Genomic DNA, 22,418 nt, shown 5'->3' with positions numbered 1-22,418 from the left:
AAAAATTTGAAAATTTAAAAATGTCAACAAGTAATTTAAAATGAACAAAAATATTTTAAAAACTAGTTTCGTCTAAATATACCAGTTTTCTATAATTTTGTTTTTGTTTCTCTTGTTGATTTTAAATAATTACTAAAAACTTTTACTTTTGATACTAAAAGTAACAATTAGATTCAAATAGTATAAGAAATCATACACAACATTGGAGATTGAAATATTTAAAAAAAAAAAAGAAAGAAAGAATAATAGAAAAATGAGTACCACTCTGATATACATTAGGTGTCGAGTGGATCACTGTTATGGTTGGGGTTAAATTTGGATTGAATGATGTATCATTGTGTACGAAAAATGATTTTGAGCGGAGACAGTCTGTCAGCCTACATCACAAACTATATTTCATGTTTTTTTTTATATACATACTACATAGTTATTAAAGTAATTTATTTTACTTTTAATATCACGGTAAATTAAAATAACTTTTTTCCGGAAATGTCACATTTATTATATTATTAATAATAATAATATATTTTTATACCATATTACATCAACTTAAATAACCAAAAGTTAGGTTACCTAATATTAAATAGATTTATTATATAAATAAATAATATCTTAAAATATATCAAAAATTTCAATGCATATAAAACTATTTATAATAATAAAGTATACATAATTAAAAGTTTTAAAAACATACAAATATTGTTTTTAGATTATAATAAAAATAATTAATATTATGATTTATATTTTAAATAAATGATTTCGTCCAAATTTCAACTTAAATTTCTATGAAAAGTATTGTCTTAATAATGTTTTAAGATTTTATGGTTTCAGTATGATCTGTTTATGAAGAGTCTTTTAATACATTTTCAAAACTTAAATATAAAAAGAAAAATTTTATAAATTTATAACTATAAAAAAATTTGCATTTTATTGCGATTTTTCCGAATTCCGTTATAATCCTAACTTCAAATATCTATAAAAAAAAAAAAATCGTGCTTATATATTTTTAATATTTTTGTACAGATAATAAAACAACCTGCGGAATCTTGTATAAAAAATATTAATATATATAAAATTGTATTTTCAAGAATTTTGACCTATCGAATAATTTTTTTATTTGTAACTATGGAAAATAAACTGAAAAAACATTTTTCATACCTATAAATAGGTCAAAAACAGTTAAAATATTTTGAAAATGTTATCATATAATTAAAGTAACAATATAATTATTTAGTGAAAATTTTAAGTATTTCAATTAAGTACCAACTATTATTTTATTTATTTATTTATTTTTTTTTTTTTAATATAATAATATATTAAAAATTGTTTGAAAAAAAGTAATTAATAATAATAATTATTAATAATTTATTTTACGGATGTATATCAAATTTTAAACTTTAAAAATTAGAACTTCAATCGACTTTTTGACAAAAAATTTTCGTTTTAATTTGTTAAAAAACTTTTAAAGATCCTTACATTATATTGTTAAATCTTAGATTTAAAATAAAATTATTTCACAAATTTCTGACTAAAAATAATTTGTTCATTTTTAAAAATTTGATGAATGTTGTCAAAGTTCTATCTTATAACACTTATAAAAGAATATCATGACTGTAGATTTTTCATTTTTAATTCGAGAATAATTTTTACCAAGATAAATAAAAAATGTCTTATTCCTATAATCAATTTAAAAAAAGTTGAAATAATATTTTAAAAATTTGATTTTAAATAGAAAATAATAAAATACAAAATTAGTGAAAATTTTAAGTATCTAATGTTATTCATTTTCAAGTTACACAAAAAAAATTAATTCGATTTTGTCAAAAATTGGATTTGCGTAAAAATTATCATTTTTTCTTACTTATTTTTCGATTAAAAAAAAGTACTTCAAATTTTTAATTTCAACCTGCTCAAAAAACAAACTAAAATCAATTTTTTTTATCCAAAACCCCCTTCAAAGTTAAAAATTAAAGCGTTTTATCGAATATTTATCGTATTTATGTATATACATATATAATCATAAAAAAATAAATAAAATACACACACATTATTGTAAAATCAATACATTCATTTTCTCCGCTGAGAATCTAATCTAAAAGCACACGTATCATTGTAAAACCAATAGTAAAACCAATAAATTCATCACTCAACTCAGATTTAGAAAAATGAATTAGAAAAAACTTCCATTAATATGATTGTTTTAACATACATTATTTACTATTAAGTATAGTTAATTGAGAACAGTGAACTTTATGTTTATTTATGATTAAAAATACCAACTAAATATATCAACAGCATAATAGCTGTAAGATTTTTCTCGTAAAATAACTTTTATGGATAGATGATTAAATCATATAAGCTAACCAAAACTTGAACAAACTTAAAATATATATATATTCTATTCAATTTAACGAACTGTAAATTTACTCATTATTATGGGTATATAATGCAATTATAGTGTACCCAACCATATACTCAACACATACAATAGGTAAGTCTATAAATTAAAACAAAAACATATATAATGAACTATATACTCAATATATTTTTGAAATATTAATTTCATAAAACTATTTTTCACACAATGAAAACAGAACATTTTTTTTTTTTATTAGAAGTTAATTAATTAACAGTTTTAGATTTCCATACGACCAATTTAATAAACTATTTCATGAACGAGATAATCAGATAGTTAAATTTGTCCAGATCGTGAATTTTGATGAAAATACATTTTATGAATAACCGTTTTATAGAATGTTATTACTATTTACCTATAAATTATATTACATTATATTTTTTTATTTATTTTTCGTAGAATATACGTATATTGTACTTTTTAAATTACAGTGTTACCTATGAAGTATTATTATAAAATAATATCCTTATTATTTATATTTGCACAACTATTGATTATGACATACGTCCTAAAAACCCTCTAAGACAGAGAAGTCATAGTGAAATCTAATCAAGATGTAGAAAACATGTTACGAACATGGATGGCTGACAACAAATCTAAAAAGTGAAGCATTGGATTAAATTTTGTTCAATTTAAAAAAAATAGTTTATTTTATCGAACAATTAATTGTAGATCATAAAAAAGCGTTATTTGGAAATGAGCCAAAAATTGGACTTAGTACATAAAATTTGCCATTTGATCGGTTAAAAAAATTACCAACGAAAGAATATCTCAAATAAAGGAAATTGAAAAACGCTCAATTGCCTGAAGCATTTATAAAGTTGAAGTACATTTGCGATTATCAGAGATTGCTGAAAATAATGAAGTGATCTGTCAATTATGCGATTCAAGGAAAAAAATACAAATTCAACGTGAACATGGACATGAAAGTCAAATTATAGCTGTAGAGAAAATGATCGAAGTAGATAATAGAATACGGTAAAAATGTTCTTTTTGATCTTAATAAAAATTTAATTTTAACAAGGAAACAAAAAAAAGAGCAGACGATTTTTAAATTAATCAATACGTTATATTCGAAGTACAGAAAGTTAATTAGTGACCTACAGATCCGTCAAACATAATTTGTGAGATCACGAAACAAAAACCAAAAGGATTGTATAAATTTGAAACAAAATATGGTTTACTTAAAGAATGCTTCAGTAGTGAATGTTTAAAAAAATAAACAACTCAATTTGTCACTACTGTTCAAGTTGATAAAAATGTTGAATTTTCAGTACGAGAAATGATTAAAAAAATTTTAGAAGAGCAAGAATTTTTGTCTTATTCGTATAAGGCAAAAACTCTATAACAATTAAATCGGTGTGTATGTTTTAAAAATAACATGCTATGTAATAGTCGATTTTATAATCAAACGTCATGCAAAAAAAAATAATAAGGATATTATTTTATAACAATACTTCATAGATAACATTATCATTTATAAAATATAATAAATGTATAGCTTATGAAAAATAAATTTAAATATAATGTATCGGTAAATAATAAAAAAAATTGTTTTTAATAATCACACAAAGTACACGATTTAGGTATTATTCATTTCATGAAATAGATGTCCATATAATGTATTTTCATCAAAATCTATGATCTGAACGAATTTAACTACCTGGATATCCAGTTTATGAAATAAGTGGTTTCACTATGTGGAAGCAACATATACATCATATTGTATCCTTCGACACAACTTCCGTGGTCATTTATTCTTAGAAACTATCAATACTATTGTTGATTTAAAAATATTTTAAGTAACAAATAATAAATATTAATTTTTGACTTACAATCCTCAAGAGTCGACATTTTAATTGAGTTAATATTTAATCTCGAACTTATATTACGTTCTGTTATCATCTTTTTAAACTTATAATGAACCGTTAGATTTTGAAAGCAAATATTTATAATTACTTTTTTATTTATAACAATAAAACACTTATTAATATTTAGCACCACAAAAAGCGAAACGAGACATTGGCCTATGCATCGTCCAGTTACTATATTTTATACATATTTTTTTTTTTTTTTACACATTTCAAATTTTATCACAATTTTTTATAAATTTCTACAAATAACGTACTATAGATATTATTGTATAGTATTTTTTCTCAGTCTAAGTTAAAAAAAAATACAAAATAAATGTATTTTTTCAAAACTTAAATAAGCAACTTCAAATCTTTTGTGGCACTAGATAATTATTTACAGTTTTATTAGAATTTTGTGTAAATGATCAATACTAATATAATCAAACCAATTGCAGATTTATCAATAGAAATTAATTTAAAAAATTCTTCCCATTAATCAAGTTTTCCATAATATACACTATTGCATTATCTACCTAAAACATACTAATTTGTGAATAAGGTTAACATATTAATTTTAATTTTTTAAATTAATTTAATTAATTTATAATAATAGTTAATTAATTTTTTTTCATAATTTAATATTTTAGATATACTATATGTAACATATAAACTATACAATATAAGTTTAATATAGATAAATAGAATTCAGTTAAATCAGAGAGATCAAAATTTCCATTTTCCTACAGAATTTTATTATATATATTAAATGAATATTTTTCAATCCCAATCTAACATTTTAAATACGAATATTGAAAAATACTGAACAATATAAATAATAGAATTTTTAAATATTTAAAAAATTTTTTGTAAGGTAACAGGTAAATTGAAAAATATACATGATCGTCAATACCACAAACTAAATTAAAACAAGTATTAACACAGTTATAATACACATTGCTAAATCATACGACAAAGTACTAATAAAATCATTCATTAAAATGTATTTAATCAATCGTATACTATAAAATCATGTTTAAGAGACCATACATCACTATTAATTCATTAAATGTTAAATTATCATTCTTGCGATCCGGGATATGTATTTTTGATTTTTAATGACATTTTTTAATTTCATTTAATTATTACCTCAATGAAGTTGTGTTTCGTTTACAACTACACTAATTAAGTAAGTTTAATGAAATATCTAAAAGTTTTCAGGAAAACCTATAAATAGAAATTCTAGTAATTAATTAACAATCCAAAACCGACCATTGGGTTCAGGAACTAAAGTATAAACTGGTTATTACAAAATTTATAATTTTAAAAATATAAATATTTTAATTCACATTTAAAAATAATTTTTATTATCGTAGTTATTATACATGGTGTATTAAAATTATAATATAAAATTAATGATTTAATACTATATTAAAATTATAAAATTATGAAACATTTAAAAAAAAATGTAATGCATAAATTATTTAATAAAATCATATAAATTTGTGAAAATAATCCACACATTAATCTTAAACGAGCATTTTTTGGACATGGTAAAAACATAAAAATATATTATACAAATGGAATTAGATGAAGTGTTAGACGCAATAAATTATAGTCATTATCTCCAAACATTAATCCAGGAGACTTAGTGGAAACTCAAGAACTAAATCCAATCGTTGTACAGTATTCGTTAAACAACCAACCTGACCAATTGTCTAAAGGACAATATCTGAAATCTAATACACTACTAAACAAACTTTAATAACTCTGGTGTCGTCATAATATATATGTAAATACTGTAATAAAACTTAGAATGGTTTAATTATTACTTTTTGTTTTATTCACTTTCAAGGTTAGGTTTTGTACATTATGGATACATTTACATATAATATCAAAATTAGATTCCCTTTAGGAATGTACAATAAAATAATATAATCAATTATGTTCATTAAAGAACTTACAATACAAATATTTCGTACAATTCACTATATATTGGGTGATAATATTTATCTTACCACAATACGTACGTACCATTAGATTTACAACGTTAGTACAGAGGTGTTGGGAATGACACTTGTACTAATGTCGACTTGTTCCGCACAGTCTACTACGTGTTTCAACGTAGTCTGTGGGAACGTCGAATGACTAGTGGTACGTACCTTATACTGGGTAAACTTCTACCTGGGTTAGTCTGGAAGTATCGGCAGTGGTCCCTCGGCGTTGGATGTGGCTCCTGACTGCGATGGTGGTTGACTGGTGGTGTGGTTGGCTTCTCTTCAACAGTAGTTATTAACTGGTCGCTCTATGTGGCGTACTCAAAGTTATGGATATGTATATTCGTGGATCGATGCCGTATACTATGCGTTTTGCTATAGTCGGTTGTCCACGAATATACAATCGTAACACTACTAATGCTCATGATCATTTGGACGGGTAGTATATGTGTACGTATTGGTCATCATATCTGTGCCAGTTATGCCTCCCGTACAATGTCATTTTGTTTCTTTATTATTCTTTTCTAATCATATTGGGCGTACAGTTTTTGTGATATGTCCTTCTTAATATGTTTAAAAAGTAGAACTTGTCATTATTGTAACTAGAAGATAAGTTTTCTCCCTTTTTTATAAATCAACGTTGAGTGTTTTAAATGTCGTGGCACACTCGCGCCATCTATAGTTACTAGTTACTGCCGTCGAACAGTATTCGACGGATAGTAGTGTCGCTGTTCATCACTAGGGGCGGGAGTGTGACTGTAGTACTCGTATTATTGTGCGATGCATTTTTGTCTCGTTACAATACATATGTAGTTATTTTATACAAGCGAACTTACTAATTTTGGTTACAAGTTATAACACACACAAAAGTTATAAGTCCACAAGAGGGGAGAATAGGTACACAACAATTCGCTGCATGTATTGTATGAAACACATTCTTAAGATACCGAGACTTTTAAAATACTTCGATACCTTTCCAGAACTTAACGTGAGATTCCACTTTGTTGTTTTTGTCGCGCTATTAAACAAAATCGGCACAGTTCGTAGTTAATTAAAGTGCTTTAAAACATTAGTTTTTGAAAAGTTTAATGTTGAGAAAACAATATTATAACGATTAACGAATAAATAACAAACGAAATCAATACATAAAATATACATAAAACATTCCAGGAAAACTACAATGAAGTTAGTTTTGTTGAGCATGTGACGAGCTGTCGAAGAGGAAGAGTTCGCAAACTTCACTAAATCAAATCGACATAGTGTTCATGCTACTTAAGATAGGACTAGAACCAGAGATATTTTTAAGAAACTATAACAATTCAGTATTGGGCCGCTTTATGGTCATTGATATGTTCGATATTATATCCGTTCTGTTAGCGAAATAAGTCGTTTACGCGATTCATTTTATAGATTTTTAGCATCGAGTACCGACCTCTATTTTCGACATGAGTAATATGACCTCACTAAACTTTCAAATAACAAAATCAAAACTTACGCTGTGACCATCATCATATTCACCAAATCACAATATTAAAAAACCTATACATTTCTGCTCACCCTATCGATTAACCGTGTTCTGGACCGATAAGAACAATATAGTTGAATTTGAAACCTCATATAAAATATCCAACGATCTTGCTTAAACTTAATCGAACAAACAAATTGTCAAACCCGAGGCTTTGTCAATCTATACTAAAACCATTAATCTAAACCACATACTCAAAACCACCACGTTAGTGTGCGATTTATCGATATTAACAGTGTCTCAAATAGTCATGTAACTAAGTAAATCATTCTTTTATTTTTGATGAACCATACTTACGGTCGCTTAAATTATAATGCTATAATGAATCACTTGATCTCAGTAAACACTAGCTATCACTCATTTCTTCCATCACCATTATGTCTTTATAGGATAATTATTATCAGAAAACTTCACTATATAACCCTCGCCTTGTTAATTCTGACATTTTTGTGGTTTTAACAGACATCCAATTCCTTTATTTTTTATCGATCTCGAACCTGACAACATTAGTAAGGATATTACTAATAAATTTTTAATGCTATGTTTTATGATTAAAGATAAAATAGCTTATAAAACTAATAGTAGTGATCCTTCAAAATGCCATATAATTGCCAAGTTTTTAAAAATATCTACCTTAAATCACTGTCATCATCTTTCCTACTATATATCAAGTGTAAGAAAAACCTCTTCTTAGATATCTGTATTGAGTATAAAAGCTGTTCAGCCAGGAGCGACCTATGTGGAGATGATCACAAATCTAATTAAAAAGGATATAAAATACAACATACCTATATGTAAATATTTTTCTCATTTTATATATAGTATACAAAAAATATATATTATTTCTCATAACTTTCAATTATAATCATTATTCATTTGAATACGTTATTTCTACCTGCACATTTTTAATTTATATTTGATTTTATATTTATACTAATATCGCACATTTTATCTTATACCTAACTATTTTATTATTCACTATTATCACATATATCCAAATATTGTTGTACTATCAGCAGTAGCTGTTGAGTTCCATAATTATCATGTTTGGTAATTGTTGAGCTATAATGTTTTGATTAAAAGGTAAAAACTATAGGCTATATTTTCCCTACCAAGTGACTAATATTATGATATTAAATCTTTGTAATTTCAATGAGTTATTGTGCAAATATATGCACAGTGTTTTTATTCATTAAATAAATAATAATAAAAAAAATATCATAACAATGCACATTAATTTAAATTAAATTGTTTAGGAATACCTATAATCAAACATATAACTATTAAAAAATTTAATGATCGATACAAGATTTTATATATTATCTATTCAATTTTAAGTCATTAAATCAAACTACGCCAAAATTAGAACTCGTGACGCATCGTATTTGTAAAAAATGAAAATTATATTTAACGTTTATATTCATAAGCATACTCAAAAATTCAATCATTTCAAAATACGATGTATAAAAACAATTTTAAAAGGAATAAAATAATAATATGAAATAAAAACGGATTATACATAAATGTATAAACGATAAAACAGTAATACGTGTGTTATATTATCTTAGAATATATGTATATAATAACCTTATTTAGATAGTAATATAACGATGTAGCTGTAGTTCTAAATGTTCTAATACACATCACAACAATTTCCCACGTTTCAAACATTATATACATTTTCTAAACATGTGTAATAATATTACTTTTCCTATACATGAGAATATCTAAGCATTATTTCTATAAATAAAAAGTTGCATAATTTATATTTTTAAATAACAACAGTCAAAATGTTAACAATAAATTTGTGTTATGAAAAATAGAAATAATCATAATTTCTAATTAAAGTACATATAAATGTATAATACGTTAAAAATTAAAAAAATATGAAAAATATTTTATTATACAATAATAATAATATACTGTATACAAACTAAAAGGTTAAACCAGTTACTATATGAGTAAAGAAAAATAAATCTGTGTATTTGATTTAATGTTATAATAATAAAATATTATTTTAAGTTAGTCGTTGTTTGCTATATTTTAAGAATTAAATATTTACTAATACATCCCAAGTTAAAAACGAGTAATCTTTCCTCGAACTTCGGAAAAACAAGTATCATATTAGGTATTTAAACAAATCTGTACATGATAGATTTTTTTATCAAACCTTTTACCCAAAATTGGATATATTCAATAAAACAATAGTCTTTTTTTAATTTTGCTTATTTATTATTTATACTATATTACAAGCTTTTAATTTTAATGAAGTTTTTTCTAATAACTTTATAGCATATTATTATATATATTTCCATTAAGTGGCATATACCTCATTAACCATACTTTAAATATATATATAAGTTGTTTAAAATTCATAAAAATATTGTAGTTTAGGTATGTCTTACATACAAATATTAAATTAAATCTAATAATTATTAACAAATGAAACAATAAAATTTTCAATTTTACCTACACATAACACATATCAAATTGATAATTTTGAATTATTTAAATGAAGAATATATTGAAATTATTTATATAACTGGGTCACAATAACATATAAAAATAAATGATGTACCTAATTTTTAACTGTTATTATACCTACGTATGTATAAACTAATAGATAAAATGAATAAGTTATATTGCTATAGTTTAAAATAAGAATTATATATATATATATATATATAATATATATGTGTGTGTATATGTATCAAATTACTGAAATATGTTACATTTTATTTAATCTATATAATACTATATAAAAAAAAAAAAAAAAATAGCATTACAACAAACTTTAATTAAACTGAAATTGGAAAATAACACAAATATTTAAATCACAGCGTTGTGTCGTTATTACAATAAATTTTAAAACTGCGATTAAATTGCGTTCGAAAAATGATCCTGAGCCAATATCATATTATTAGTTATAAATATAGGTAGATATAAAATAAAGATGAGGACATGAGGTACAAATATATAATATAGAAAATAGACCTTGGATTAAAATTTTAATACTTGATGCTTATACGTACACAAAAAAAAAATCTAAGAATATTTTCACCATGATTTATTCATAAAATTAATAAATTTTACGTAAAAAATCTTATTATTTGAGATTTTTAAATTACTGAATAACATATTAGTACTGTATTAAAATGCATAGATTAAAATATTTAAATATTTAAAGTTGAATTTTAAACTTTTAAAAACCTATTTGGCTTCTTTAACTGAAAATTAAATATGTTATAAAATAATCGAGTTAATAATTAAGGACATATTATATTTAAAATTATTATATTCTTCTTAGATTATTTTTATAAATTATAAGTTATTTTTATTTAATACATACATAATACAAAATGTCATGCTAAATTTTCCATGTGATAATAGTTTTAGATAGATAATTTTAATAAAATAAATTAACTTTGATGATATATTAATACATAGGTAAAACATTCTACCAACTAAAACATTCATAAAACAAGTTTTTAAAATATTAATAGGTATACCTAGTTGCAGAAGGTACTTATTATAAAAAAAATCAACATAACAAGTTTGAATAAATACAAATAACGTCAGCTACGAATAATGATTAGCTGTTGATATTTAAAAATGTTATTTTTGACAAATCACCTAATCTTCGTTATATATGATATTAAATTTTAATTATTTAATATTATGAAAATAATGAGAAAATTCAAATTTAATAGTTTTAACCAAATTTGTAATTTAGACCACCTTTAATTATTGCGAAAAAAAAATAAATATAAAATTATAAAACATTCAACACCTTAAAAAACTTGACTTCTATAATAAATTCAAAATTGTACTGGATTTTTTTTTAAAGCTCAGTATTTTAAAGATATTTCTTAAAAATTACGTACATCCTTAGTTAAATTTAAAGTATTTTTTATAAGATCTTGATACTTTTAGAGTAAATCGGATTCCATTTAGAATCCACTCTTGAAATTGTATGTTTATTTTCATCTAAAAATGACACGTGTATGATAGATAAACAACAATGTACTAAAATCAAAACTTTTTATAGATAACTTAATGAAAAAACATTTTATGACAATAGCGATTCAATAACCCAGTTTTGTAGTTATTAAAAGTGCCTCTACCTATTTAAAAATACGTTTACAATATTGTATTAAAGGGTTTTGTTTAAAATGTACGAATAATGCTATTTTTATATACGTAACTTGTAAATCTGAACTGTAATACAGATATAAATGCTGAATAATCAAACCAAATTTTTTATTATATATTCAGTTTTACATAATTATAAATAGTACAATCTATAAAAAATTAAATTAATTTCCAAATACTATTAAAAAATAAAATCATACAATTCTAATGCTGTATAAAATATACACCTAGTAAATATACATATTATTAATATTGTACAAAAATAATATAATTATGTATTATTTAATTTATTTAATAGCAATACAATAAATTAAAAAATGTATGAGTAATACATATAAATATAAAATACTCTTATGATATTGAGAATATCAAATAAAATTGTTAAATCAACAATTGTACCACTAACTATGAAAATAGTAATGGATGTATAGACACAACATAGGTATAATAAATCCTAGCTTAGCTGGATTTAAAATAGACATTTTTACAGAAGGTACATATATTAAAATATAAGAGAACTTAAAATTAAAAAAAATTAAATTGATACGTATTCAACGTTGATACTCTAGAAGAAATACTTTTATTTCAAATTCTAATACTTAAATATAGTTAACTTTACTAGGTATAGTATATTATATAGGGTCTGCATTATCAAATAATTTAAACCAGTTATTAGTTACAACATTTTAGTATGGTTTATTTTGTTAAATATTATAATATTATAATGTTATATATTAGTATCATTAAAAGGTGATGCAAGTGAATACTTAAATTTATAATTAAAAACATAAAAATTAAATGTATAATGTTAGGGCAAAAATCAAACATTAAGAGAAACGTATACTTTTTTTTAAATCTCTGCGACAAAAACATTCTTTCATATAATTCTCTATTTTTGTATCTGTGCCTAGTTTTATTAAAATTTAAAATTCGAATTCTTAAACCAAAATCAAGATTAATAGAACGTAGAATGTTCTTACAAAAAATGATTTTAAATCATCAAATAAATTTGCAAAATAAAAATTCTGTTTGATTTTTAAAAATTAGAAAAATGTATTTCTTACCCTATATAACACTTAAATTATTACAAAAATAAATCAAAAGAATATTTTAGTAATTAAATTAAAATAAAATGTAACAAAAAATATATAGGTAAATTAACTCAAACTAAACGTGTACACTTTTAATTTATATTGTATAAACGAAAATGTTTAATTTAAAACAACATTATTAAATTATATTTTTGAAATAAATTATAAATTGAAAACGTAAAAATATTATCTCAAAAGATATATTTTTTTAGACAAATTCCATACATATTACAATTTAAAACACCAAAATTTTGTTTATTAAATTAAAAATTACCAACACAATTGTACTTATTTTTAATCAAGTAACCCAATATTTTTATTAGTATTATAAACATTTTATTAAACATGTAAACATACTATGACCTAATCCAACATGAAAATGATTTTATTTTCAAATATCATCACATATCAACTGTACCTAAAATATATTGCTATTATTATATTAAATAAATATTATCATACTATCAAACATTTATTTATTTTGTGTTATAAATTGATATGTAAAAAGAAAAATAACCATACAATATTATGATAAATTAGGTACACATTTTTTTTTTACTTCATAGAACACAATGTATCTATAAGTACATTTAATCAAAATTCAGAAATATAGAAAATCGTAATCGTAACTTAAGCCCCAAAGATGATTATTCATTTTCAAATATTCTTTAAAAACAAAGCTATTAAAATGCTATTAAATTAAAATGAATAATGTGTAAAATGTATCCAATTTCAAAAAAAGTACTGTAGAAATGTATTATATCAACGACCAGCTACGTTTAATAAAGTACTGTAAACCTTGTATAACCTTAAAAACAAGAGACTTATTTTCTCACGGATAAAAAAAACGCAATTTTAATTCATAATAACTACACAAGTTCTAATAAAAACTACTTAATAAAATCTAAAATAAAATATTGTATAACTTATGAAGTTGATTAATTAGTAAAAAGATTTTTGAACTTTTATTTAATTAAACTTAAAATTAATTTAATTTACATAATAAATAACAAAAATATATGTATGATAATTATTAAAATATTTAAAAAAATATTTTATTTATATTCAACGAAAATATAAATAATACAAATATTATGAAATAGAAATTAACGTTTTACACTGATGTAATTTTAAAAATCTTTAACCATTTATATCTTATTTTCCAAAGAGATTTAGTAATAGTAATTTAAATTCCAATTTTTTTTTTTTTTTTTAATACTCACAGTTTAGTTTTTTTATTGTATATTAAGTAAATAAAACTATAAAAATTAAAACGTTAGTCGATATTAAAGATATTAATAGTCTGTTATTAATCTAAATTTAAAATCAAAGTACTACATTATATAAAAAAATAATTTGTCAGGTTAATTTTTACAAAATAAGGAATAATATATAAAAGTAACCTTTTTGTTAAGACATCAAATTTTAATCAAATAATACAGAAATTAAAATATTATATTAGGTATTTACTTAATAGAAAATTTAAAAAATAGCATTAAAAAAATATACTTTTCATATTATATTTACATATTATATGTATTAAAATTTTTCGAAAAATATTTTAAAACATTATCATTTTCTCATTATTGGAAATTAAAAACCTAAAACAAATATTTAAGTATATCAAATGGAGAATTATTAATCCTATACTTCTGATAGTCAATTCCTAACCTTTCTTTTTTTCATAACATCATCACATTTACTTATTGTATGATATTTATAAACAGTTTATACAATAAAATGTCTTAAGTTAAATAAATAATAATAATTTTTAGAATTTTTAAAGGAACTGAAAAATAAGTTGAAAAAGCAATTTAGGTATACTTTGTTTTAGGTACTACTAGTTAAGTAAACAAAATCTACTTACCTTATAAAATATCATACTTAAACAGATATATTTTATTATTTTAAAATTTATTTCTATGAAATATTAATAAACAAAACTAATAATTAAATATTTGAATATTTTCAATATAGTAGTATGAACATTTTATTTTTCAGTATACCTATAAATAGTTATTTTGCTCTAATGGAAAACATTTTAAGTACGAGCTTAACTTAATTTTCAATCGAAAGACTTAAGTATTTTTGAAGTATTCCTTCGATTATTCAATCCTTCACCTTCAAATATACCGAAACATATCTATTATTTAGGGCAGAAATAGAAGGGCGTGGGCGTCACCCAATGTGGAACTTTTATTATATCAACAATTTCAACATAGTTAAGATTATAGAAAATATTGATATTTAATAATATTATATATAATAAGTTTAGTATTAATCTTTAAATGATAATAGCTAATTTGTTTATACTTAATCTAACCGATTTCGGTACAAATAATTACAACCATCTAGCCCTACAAAAACTCTGTAAATAAAATAGGTGAAATTTACGTATGTCTTACCTTGAAACGTAATCCTCGAAAAATGGACGATATGTTTCGTCGGATCAGAAATAATTGTAACATACGTAAACTATTCATTCGGCTAAAATGTCATAGAACTAATAGGTACATCTAATACTGTACGCAATAGTGGACGACGACGCGAAAAATGTCTTGATTGAACGTTCCGATAGATGCTAAGAAAAAAAGCTTGTGATGAGTAACAACGTTTTCCTATTATTTAAAGAGGACGCCACACACATATGTTGTCTCCGTCTTACAAACGTACATCATACCAAATTTAAAGTTCACAATATTCCAATTAACTCTAATATTTTTTAAATTAAAGTGAATCGATCTATTATAAAATTTAAACTTTAAAGGGAAGGTTATCTAGGGCAGAGGTTCTCAAACTTTTTTGTTCGTAGATCTCTTATATTTCTAAAAAAAATTACGGAACCCCAAAAATTAGGAATGTCTATTTGAGACAACAATAATTCATAAAAAATATATAAAACGTAAATTAATTGCTTTTAATTTTTTTTCTTTAAAAAACGAATAAATATATACAAAATATTTAGTTAATTTAATAGAAAAAAGGTCATATTATTTTAGCAATTTATAAATTTAATGATTTTAATATGACCATGATTTTAATCTTTTTCATTGACCAATATTTTTGTTATTTGACTTGAAAGACGAGAGTTGGATGCGCGTGTCTACTTTAGCATCTAATTTATTGGGATATTTTGTTTTTATCAATGTACATAATAAAAATCCGGTTTCACACAAATATGTTGTTGCAGAAGGAAGAAGTGTTAGTATAGCTTTTTTAATCAGAAATTGATATTCGTTAGTGATACTACTACTGCACCAAAATTCTGTTAGCAATAATTTATCAAATAAAGTTTTTAAAGATGAATCGGTAGTCATTTAAATAAATTTTTCAAACTCCTTTATAGTTAAGTCTTTAGACTTATCGTTGATTAAAAATGAATTTTAATCCAACTATATCGTTGGATAAATTCCATATCTTTATTCTCTGGAAAATATTTTTCTAATGACGATAGTATTTCATTTAAATGTTGTTCAATTTTGTCATACATTTCATCAAATTCTTCAATATTATCATCAATCAATAACAAAAAAAAAAAAAAAAAAAAAGAATTATGATAATAATTTAAATTTAATTAATATAGAAGTTCCCATAGAGCCACGGAGCACAGTTTGAGAACCACTTATCTAGGGCATCCAAGAATCTTTAGTTGATATTTTAATTATGAAATAAGTTATGAGCAATTTAAAATTGTAATAAGAGACACCAATCTAAAAACTATCTAATTTCTTTTTTCTTTTGTATATCTATTTATTTTTACCTATTAATTCATAATTGTTACTTATATCTAAATAAATCCCCCCCCAAAAAAAAAAAAAAAATTGTATACCTATAATGTATTAATTGATTTATAACCCACTAATTATGGCCAATGATCTATGTAGTCGAGACTTTTCTCTTTATAATAAAAAAAAAAAATATAATTTTTTTTAGAAATATATGTAAAACGTCTTTATTTAATAAATGTATTATGAATATAAAATTGTTTTTTTCGCTAACAACAAGAGGATAGGTATCAATATTAAAGCGGGTAAATAATATAATCTTAAGCATTTCCATTAAAGCATATGGCATTATGTTACACAACTAACTTAACTTGTTAACTAAATATTATACAAATAATGTTAAAATGCAAGTGGTAATAGTTAAATTGAACGGTTACTCAATTTTACAAATGGTAAAAAATCTACACAATTTAGTGAGTAGGTACCTACATTTACCAAACTATTAAATTCGCGAATAAAACGTCTTTACTACTGTTATTTAAAATTAATTTTAGTAAAACATTAAATTATGTATTTATGTATTGTGAAATTCTAATAAGACCTTGATAAAATGGTCAAGTAATCACTAAACGCTAAGAATTTTAAATATTCTTTCATATAGATAAGTACTTAAACATTTAAAAAAAAATGTACTTGAAAAATAATGATTTAAGTATAATAACGTATAAACAATTTGTGCTTAAATGATTTTGTACCTCTAAGTATAATATATACAATGGTCATAAACTAGTGATGTATTTTTATTTTATTTTTTTTTTTAAACAGGATAGATTGCAGTGGATGACATTTTATAATATGGGCATATTTTTTGTAAATGTTTATTTTCTTAATCTAATTAAGTTACTATATTGACTGGTCGTGGAACAACGAACCTAGTTCATGTTCTTTTTAGTACGTTGTCTTGGCCTCTTGGAGCTGTTATATTCCTATGATCATATTATTCAATAATAAGGATGGAAAAACATTGTAATTTTTTTTTTTTTTTTTTTAATTTATTTATCTTATTTAATTATAAAATATGATTGAAATTAATTTTTTTGTTAATAATGAACTTAAATATTTTTATTATGATTAGACAAAAAATTTGTTAAGACTGTTTCAAGGCGTTAAATACAGAATTTATCCCTACAATTTTAAGAAAAATATATCATTGTTGAACTTAATTTTTCTAAATACAATATATCATGATGACAACTTCTTAAATAACAAACCTAATAAAATAGATCCTACACGTTGTTTTGAGATATTATATAAATTTATAAGTTTATAAAAAATATTTACAATTTTAGTATAATTATGAACACATTTTTGGGGTGAAAATTAAGTAATTTAATTGCTTATAAAAACTTTTCAGTAACTACTTATATATTATTTTTAAATAAAACTTTAATTCTGCTAAATAGAAGATAAAATAAAATATACTAAGAAAAAATGCTGAAAGATTATAATCATCTTCTGGAAATAAAGAATGTTGTTAAGATCCGGCTATAAGTTAAAAGTTCACGTATTTCAAAGCTATTTTAATTTATTGATAGAATACATTATGAAAAAAATACAAAGGAAGCGTTTTAAAAATATTTTTAGGCAATGGGATATGATCTTTTTGTTTAACTTACTCAATGACATTATTTTAATTTAATTTTATGTTTTAAGTAATATATATATATATATATATTGTTTATTAAATTTTAAAATTGTATCTGCCCCTCAAAACATCCTATTTAAGCCTCTACACTAATACCAAACTAAATCAAATATATAGTATTATAATCCTCAAACCTAATATAGTAAAACAAAATGTCGAACATCATGTCAACTTTAAGTAAAACAAAGCGTTTAAAAAGCTTTTCAAGAATATTTAAGTGTAAGCATAGATTTAAATATACTGTCGCCGGCTGTTACACCACGAACAACATGTTAAGTTTTTATTTCTTTTTTATATTAATTTTATCGTTGGAATTATTAATACGTTATGATAAACTAAAACAATAATATTACATTCTACGTATTTTATCTAAAAAAAACAATAACACATTAACGCAAAAGAAATACGAAGGTTTAGGTGTATGAGTAAGCTCACCGTATATCCAATTATATATTTTATCTATTATATCATATTATCATATATTTATACCTAACAATATATAGGTACTTAAAGATTAACATGTATATATATTATAATATATCGACATAAGTATTTTCGTAATCAAAAATATTTTTCTATTTCAAAAACACTTTTTCGTGGAAACAGTTGTTCCTAAACCCACTCACTTTCACACGTCAACTTAATAAATCGCGTATTCGTGTGAAATAATTTTAATTATTTTTCACCATACCAATGTGACCTATAGAACTTATAAATGTCATCGACGATGTGGTGTATAATAATAATAACATTGAAACGTGTTTCGATATACTTTCTATTCTCTCGAATATCCTATTATCATCTCGTAACCGTTGCGTAAATAATTCCGTGTTCAGAAAACACTGCATTATTAATACAATAATACATGCAGTATACACATTTTACATTAACAACGGATTTACACTATATAGTATAATTTAGTTTACATTAATATAATACAGAATACAAATTAAATACTACGCGCGGTACATATTAGGTAGGTTTGTAACTATAGTCTATAACACGAGATATCCATCACTCTTATTATACCTACCTATTCAAAAGTTAAACCACCATATTATTACCAATATTGCTGTTTATTCAATTAGTAATAATAATGCTAATATACTACGATTACCGTCTACTGTAATACTGTTATTACTGCTACAAATGTAGTAATAACTAATAAGTAATAACTGTGTCTTGTATATCGCTCTAACAAGAAGGCACTACTTGTTGCTCGCACACCACTATTACGTTATCAATAAATAACGAGCTTCGACTCATGACAATATTATATATATATACATCGATACTACTATTACAATAATATTTTTATAAAAAGATGACGTCAATCGGTCTATATATTGTATATTATATTATTACAAGCAATACAATAACGTCTTCCCGGCGAACGTCATCGTCGTCGTACTTACGCATTATCAATAGTGATTAATGATTACAGCGGGTACGATTTTTATCAACTTTATTAAGCGTTTAAAACATGATGTACTCACATCGTCCCATTTCACAACTTTTTCGCCATCCAGCAGTGCCCGGGGCACGTCCAAAGGAGCCATCTCGCGTGCTCGGTGCCGAACTTGACGGCCGGGCGACTGCAACAACGATTTTAGTTTTCACGCGCCGTCAAACTGGTTTAAACCGGTCGTCTGGCCGGTGACGGCAGCAGCGGTGACTGCGACTGCGGTGGCGTTAGTGGCGGTATCGGCATCGACATCGACCACGATGACCACGATGACCACGACGTTTCCCACGTCGGTGCCGTCATCGCACGTTCCGCGAGGCGCCTGTGTCCGCCGCGGTGAACGAACAAAAAAAAAAAAACTGAACGTAATTCGCTAATTTTATTGTTTTTAATTATTCCGTCTCGCTATCACTCACTCCCTCACACACACACACACACACACACACACTCCCTCTCTCTCTCCCGACTTAATCGCCACCGACACGACGGAAACAGCGTAAAAAAAAAAAAAAAAGAAAAAAAGTTCAAACTAAAAACCGACCCGTATAATAATAATTATTTATAACGACAGTAGTGAAGCGGTAACGTGACATGGCCACGGACAAAACGGCAGAGCACACACAATGCCACCACACACGTACGCCGAGGACTTGACTGGACCCGACGACGACGTGACGTTAACGGAACACGCCGACCGTGGATACTGGCGGTTATAATATTTTAAATATCGGTGGCGGGTAAAAGGCACACTCAGCTGCGGCGTCGTCGACCACCCGCGAACGTGTGTGCGTGTGCGTTACGACGTGACGAAACCAAACGACCGTCGACCGGACGGACTAGCGGACGACGACGGGACGACGACCACGACGACGACGACGACGACGACGGCAGCGACGGGGCGACGGCGACGACTGACAGACGACGGCGGCGGCGGTATGCGAACGACTGCCGAGTGCCGACCGACGGTAGTGTGGTACTCGCGGCACTCGGCGGCGCGCCGTGCCCGTTGTGCCTTGGTGGGCGGCGGCGGCGGCGGCGGCGGCGGCGGCGTTGGGCTACGTGTCTGCGACCGCCGCCACTTCCACCCGTCCGCCGATCGGCCGCGAACGCCTCGCCGCACGACCATGGTCGCGAGTCGCAGCCCGCCACGCCGCGAGCCGCGGCACCACGTCGCCCGCGCACCGCAGCGCGTGTTGCTGTCGCCCGTCGAGTACGGGGGCTCGCGCCGGATGCTGGCGAACGACGGCGACGGCTGTGACGGTGACGCGCGCGCCGGCTCGCACGATTTGCCTCTGCCGCCGCCGCCGCCGCGTCCGGATGCTGGAGACCAGCGATAACGCCGCACCGTATAGCGCTAACGGACATGCAGCGGGCGGCGCGACGCGTCAAGCAGACCGCCGCTGCGAGATTTTCTTCCTCTCGAGCCCGCCTACATACAATATTTATTCCCAGTGACGTTGTTTTATTATTGTATCGTCGTCCGTCGTAATCGCGTCGTCTAGCGCACACCGACCACCGCTGTAACTTATAATACGGATATTATTTTATTGTGCAGTACATAATGTACCGACGAAATACGCGAATAAAGTGAGCCAGGACAATATATTTATGTACGAAACACGCACATCTCATCTCTCCACACACGCCATCTCTCAGCTCTCTCTCTCCTCCTCTATTTGATATTTAATAATAATATAAAATAACTAATAATACATACATGACGTACTGATACGCTTCCCACTGCCACCGACCGCGTGGGATTCATCCCGAACGATTGAAATTTAAATTAACAGTCCATCCACTCCACCCGTCCTCGCACACAACGTGAACCAGTCGACAACATTCGTGTAATAATAACCATATTGATATACCACCATAATACTTGCGGCGGCAAGACGGCTTTTAAACTCTCTGCGTGCGCGTACAAGAGACTACGGACGTCAAACCCAGTTACAGATCAACACTATTACAGATACTTACCTATGTTATAAAGAGAGTGAAGTATAAATACATATATTTATATTTATCGCGTTTGATCGTTTTCCAATGCTTTAATGTTATGTTAACAGGTTTGATACATTGAATGTTATCGTGATTTTAGGTGGTCCCGCATGATATCATGTAATTCAAAAATAATAATATACAATTACAGTATTCGAAGCTGTACGAACATCGCCGATCTGTTGAGATCCTAAGGGTAAAGATATCGCAGTCATCAGTGAGTAGTGACAATATTACAAGTATATTATACTTGTTGGTTCTGAATGTTTTATCTACATATGTAGATAAGTACACGCCACACGGTTCATATGGCGTCATTGAACATAATCAGTTCGATACAATAAAATTGGACCAATACAAAATATTGTTTATATTTACTGATGTCAATATCGCGTTATCTAGAAAATATAAACAATATTTTGTATTGATCAACCTGTATCCAGCATAATTCAAACTCATTTTCACTATATTTCGATAATAATACCTCCTTT

General features: G+C 26.0%; 1 protein-coding gene across 1 annotated transcript in view; it reads right to left on the bottom strand.

Moving 5' to 3' along the window:
- The window catches only part of LOC112594896 (1-phosphatidylinositol 4,5-bisphosphate phosphodiesterase classes I and II), a 52,050-nt gene extending 31,268 nt beyond the window's left edge, over nucleotides 1-20,782 (bottom strand). Inside the window, exon 1 of the mRNA XM_025339907.1 lies at nucleotides 19,958-20,782. Within this exon, the coding sequence (XP_025195692.1) occupies nucleotides 19,958-20,020 (63 nt within the window). The 5' untranslated portion in view covers nucleotides 20,021-20,782. The remainder of the gene's footprint in view (nucleotides 1-19,957) is intronic.
- Between the last annotated feature and the right edge of the window lie 1,636 nt (nucleotides 20,783-22,418).

This window comes from Melanaphis sacchari, unplaced genomic scaffold, assembly GCF_002803265.2.
Source record: "Melanaphis sacchari strain LSU unplaced genomic scaffold, SCAv2.0 Contig244_pilon_pilon, whole genome shotgun sequence".
Lineage (NCBI taxonomy): Eukaryota > Metazoa > Arthropoda > Insecta > Hemiptera > Aphididae > Melanaphis > Melanaphis sacchari.
Note: the sequence above shows the minus strand (reverse complement) of the source record. Positions and strands in the feature narration are given on the sequence as shown.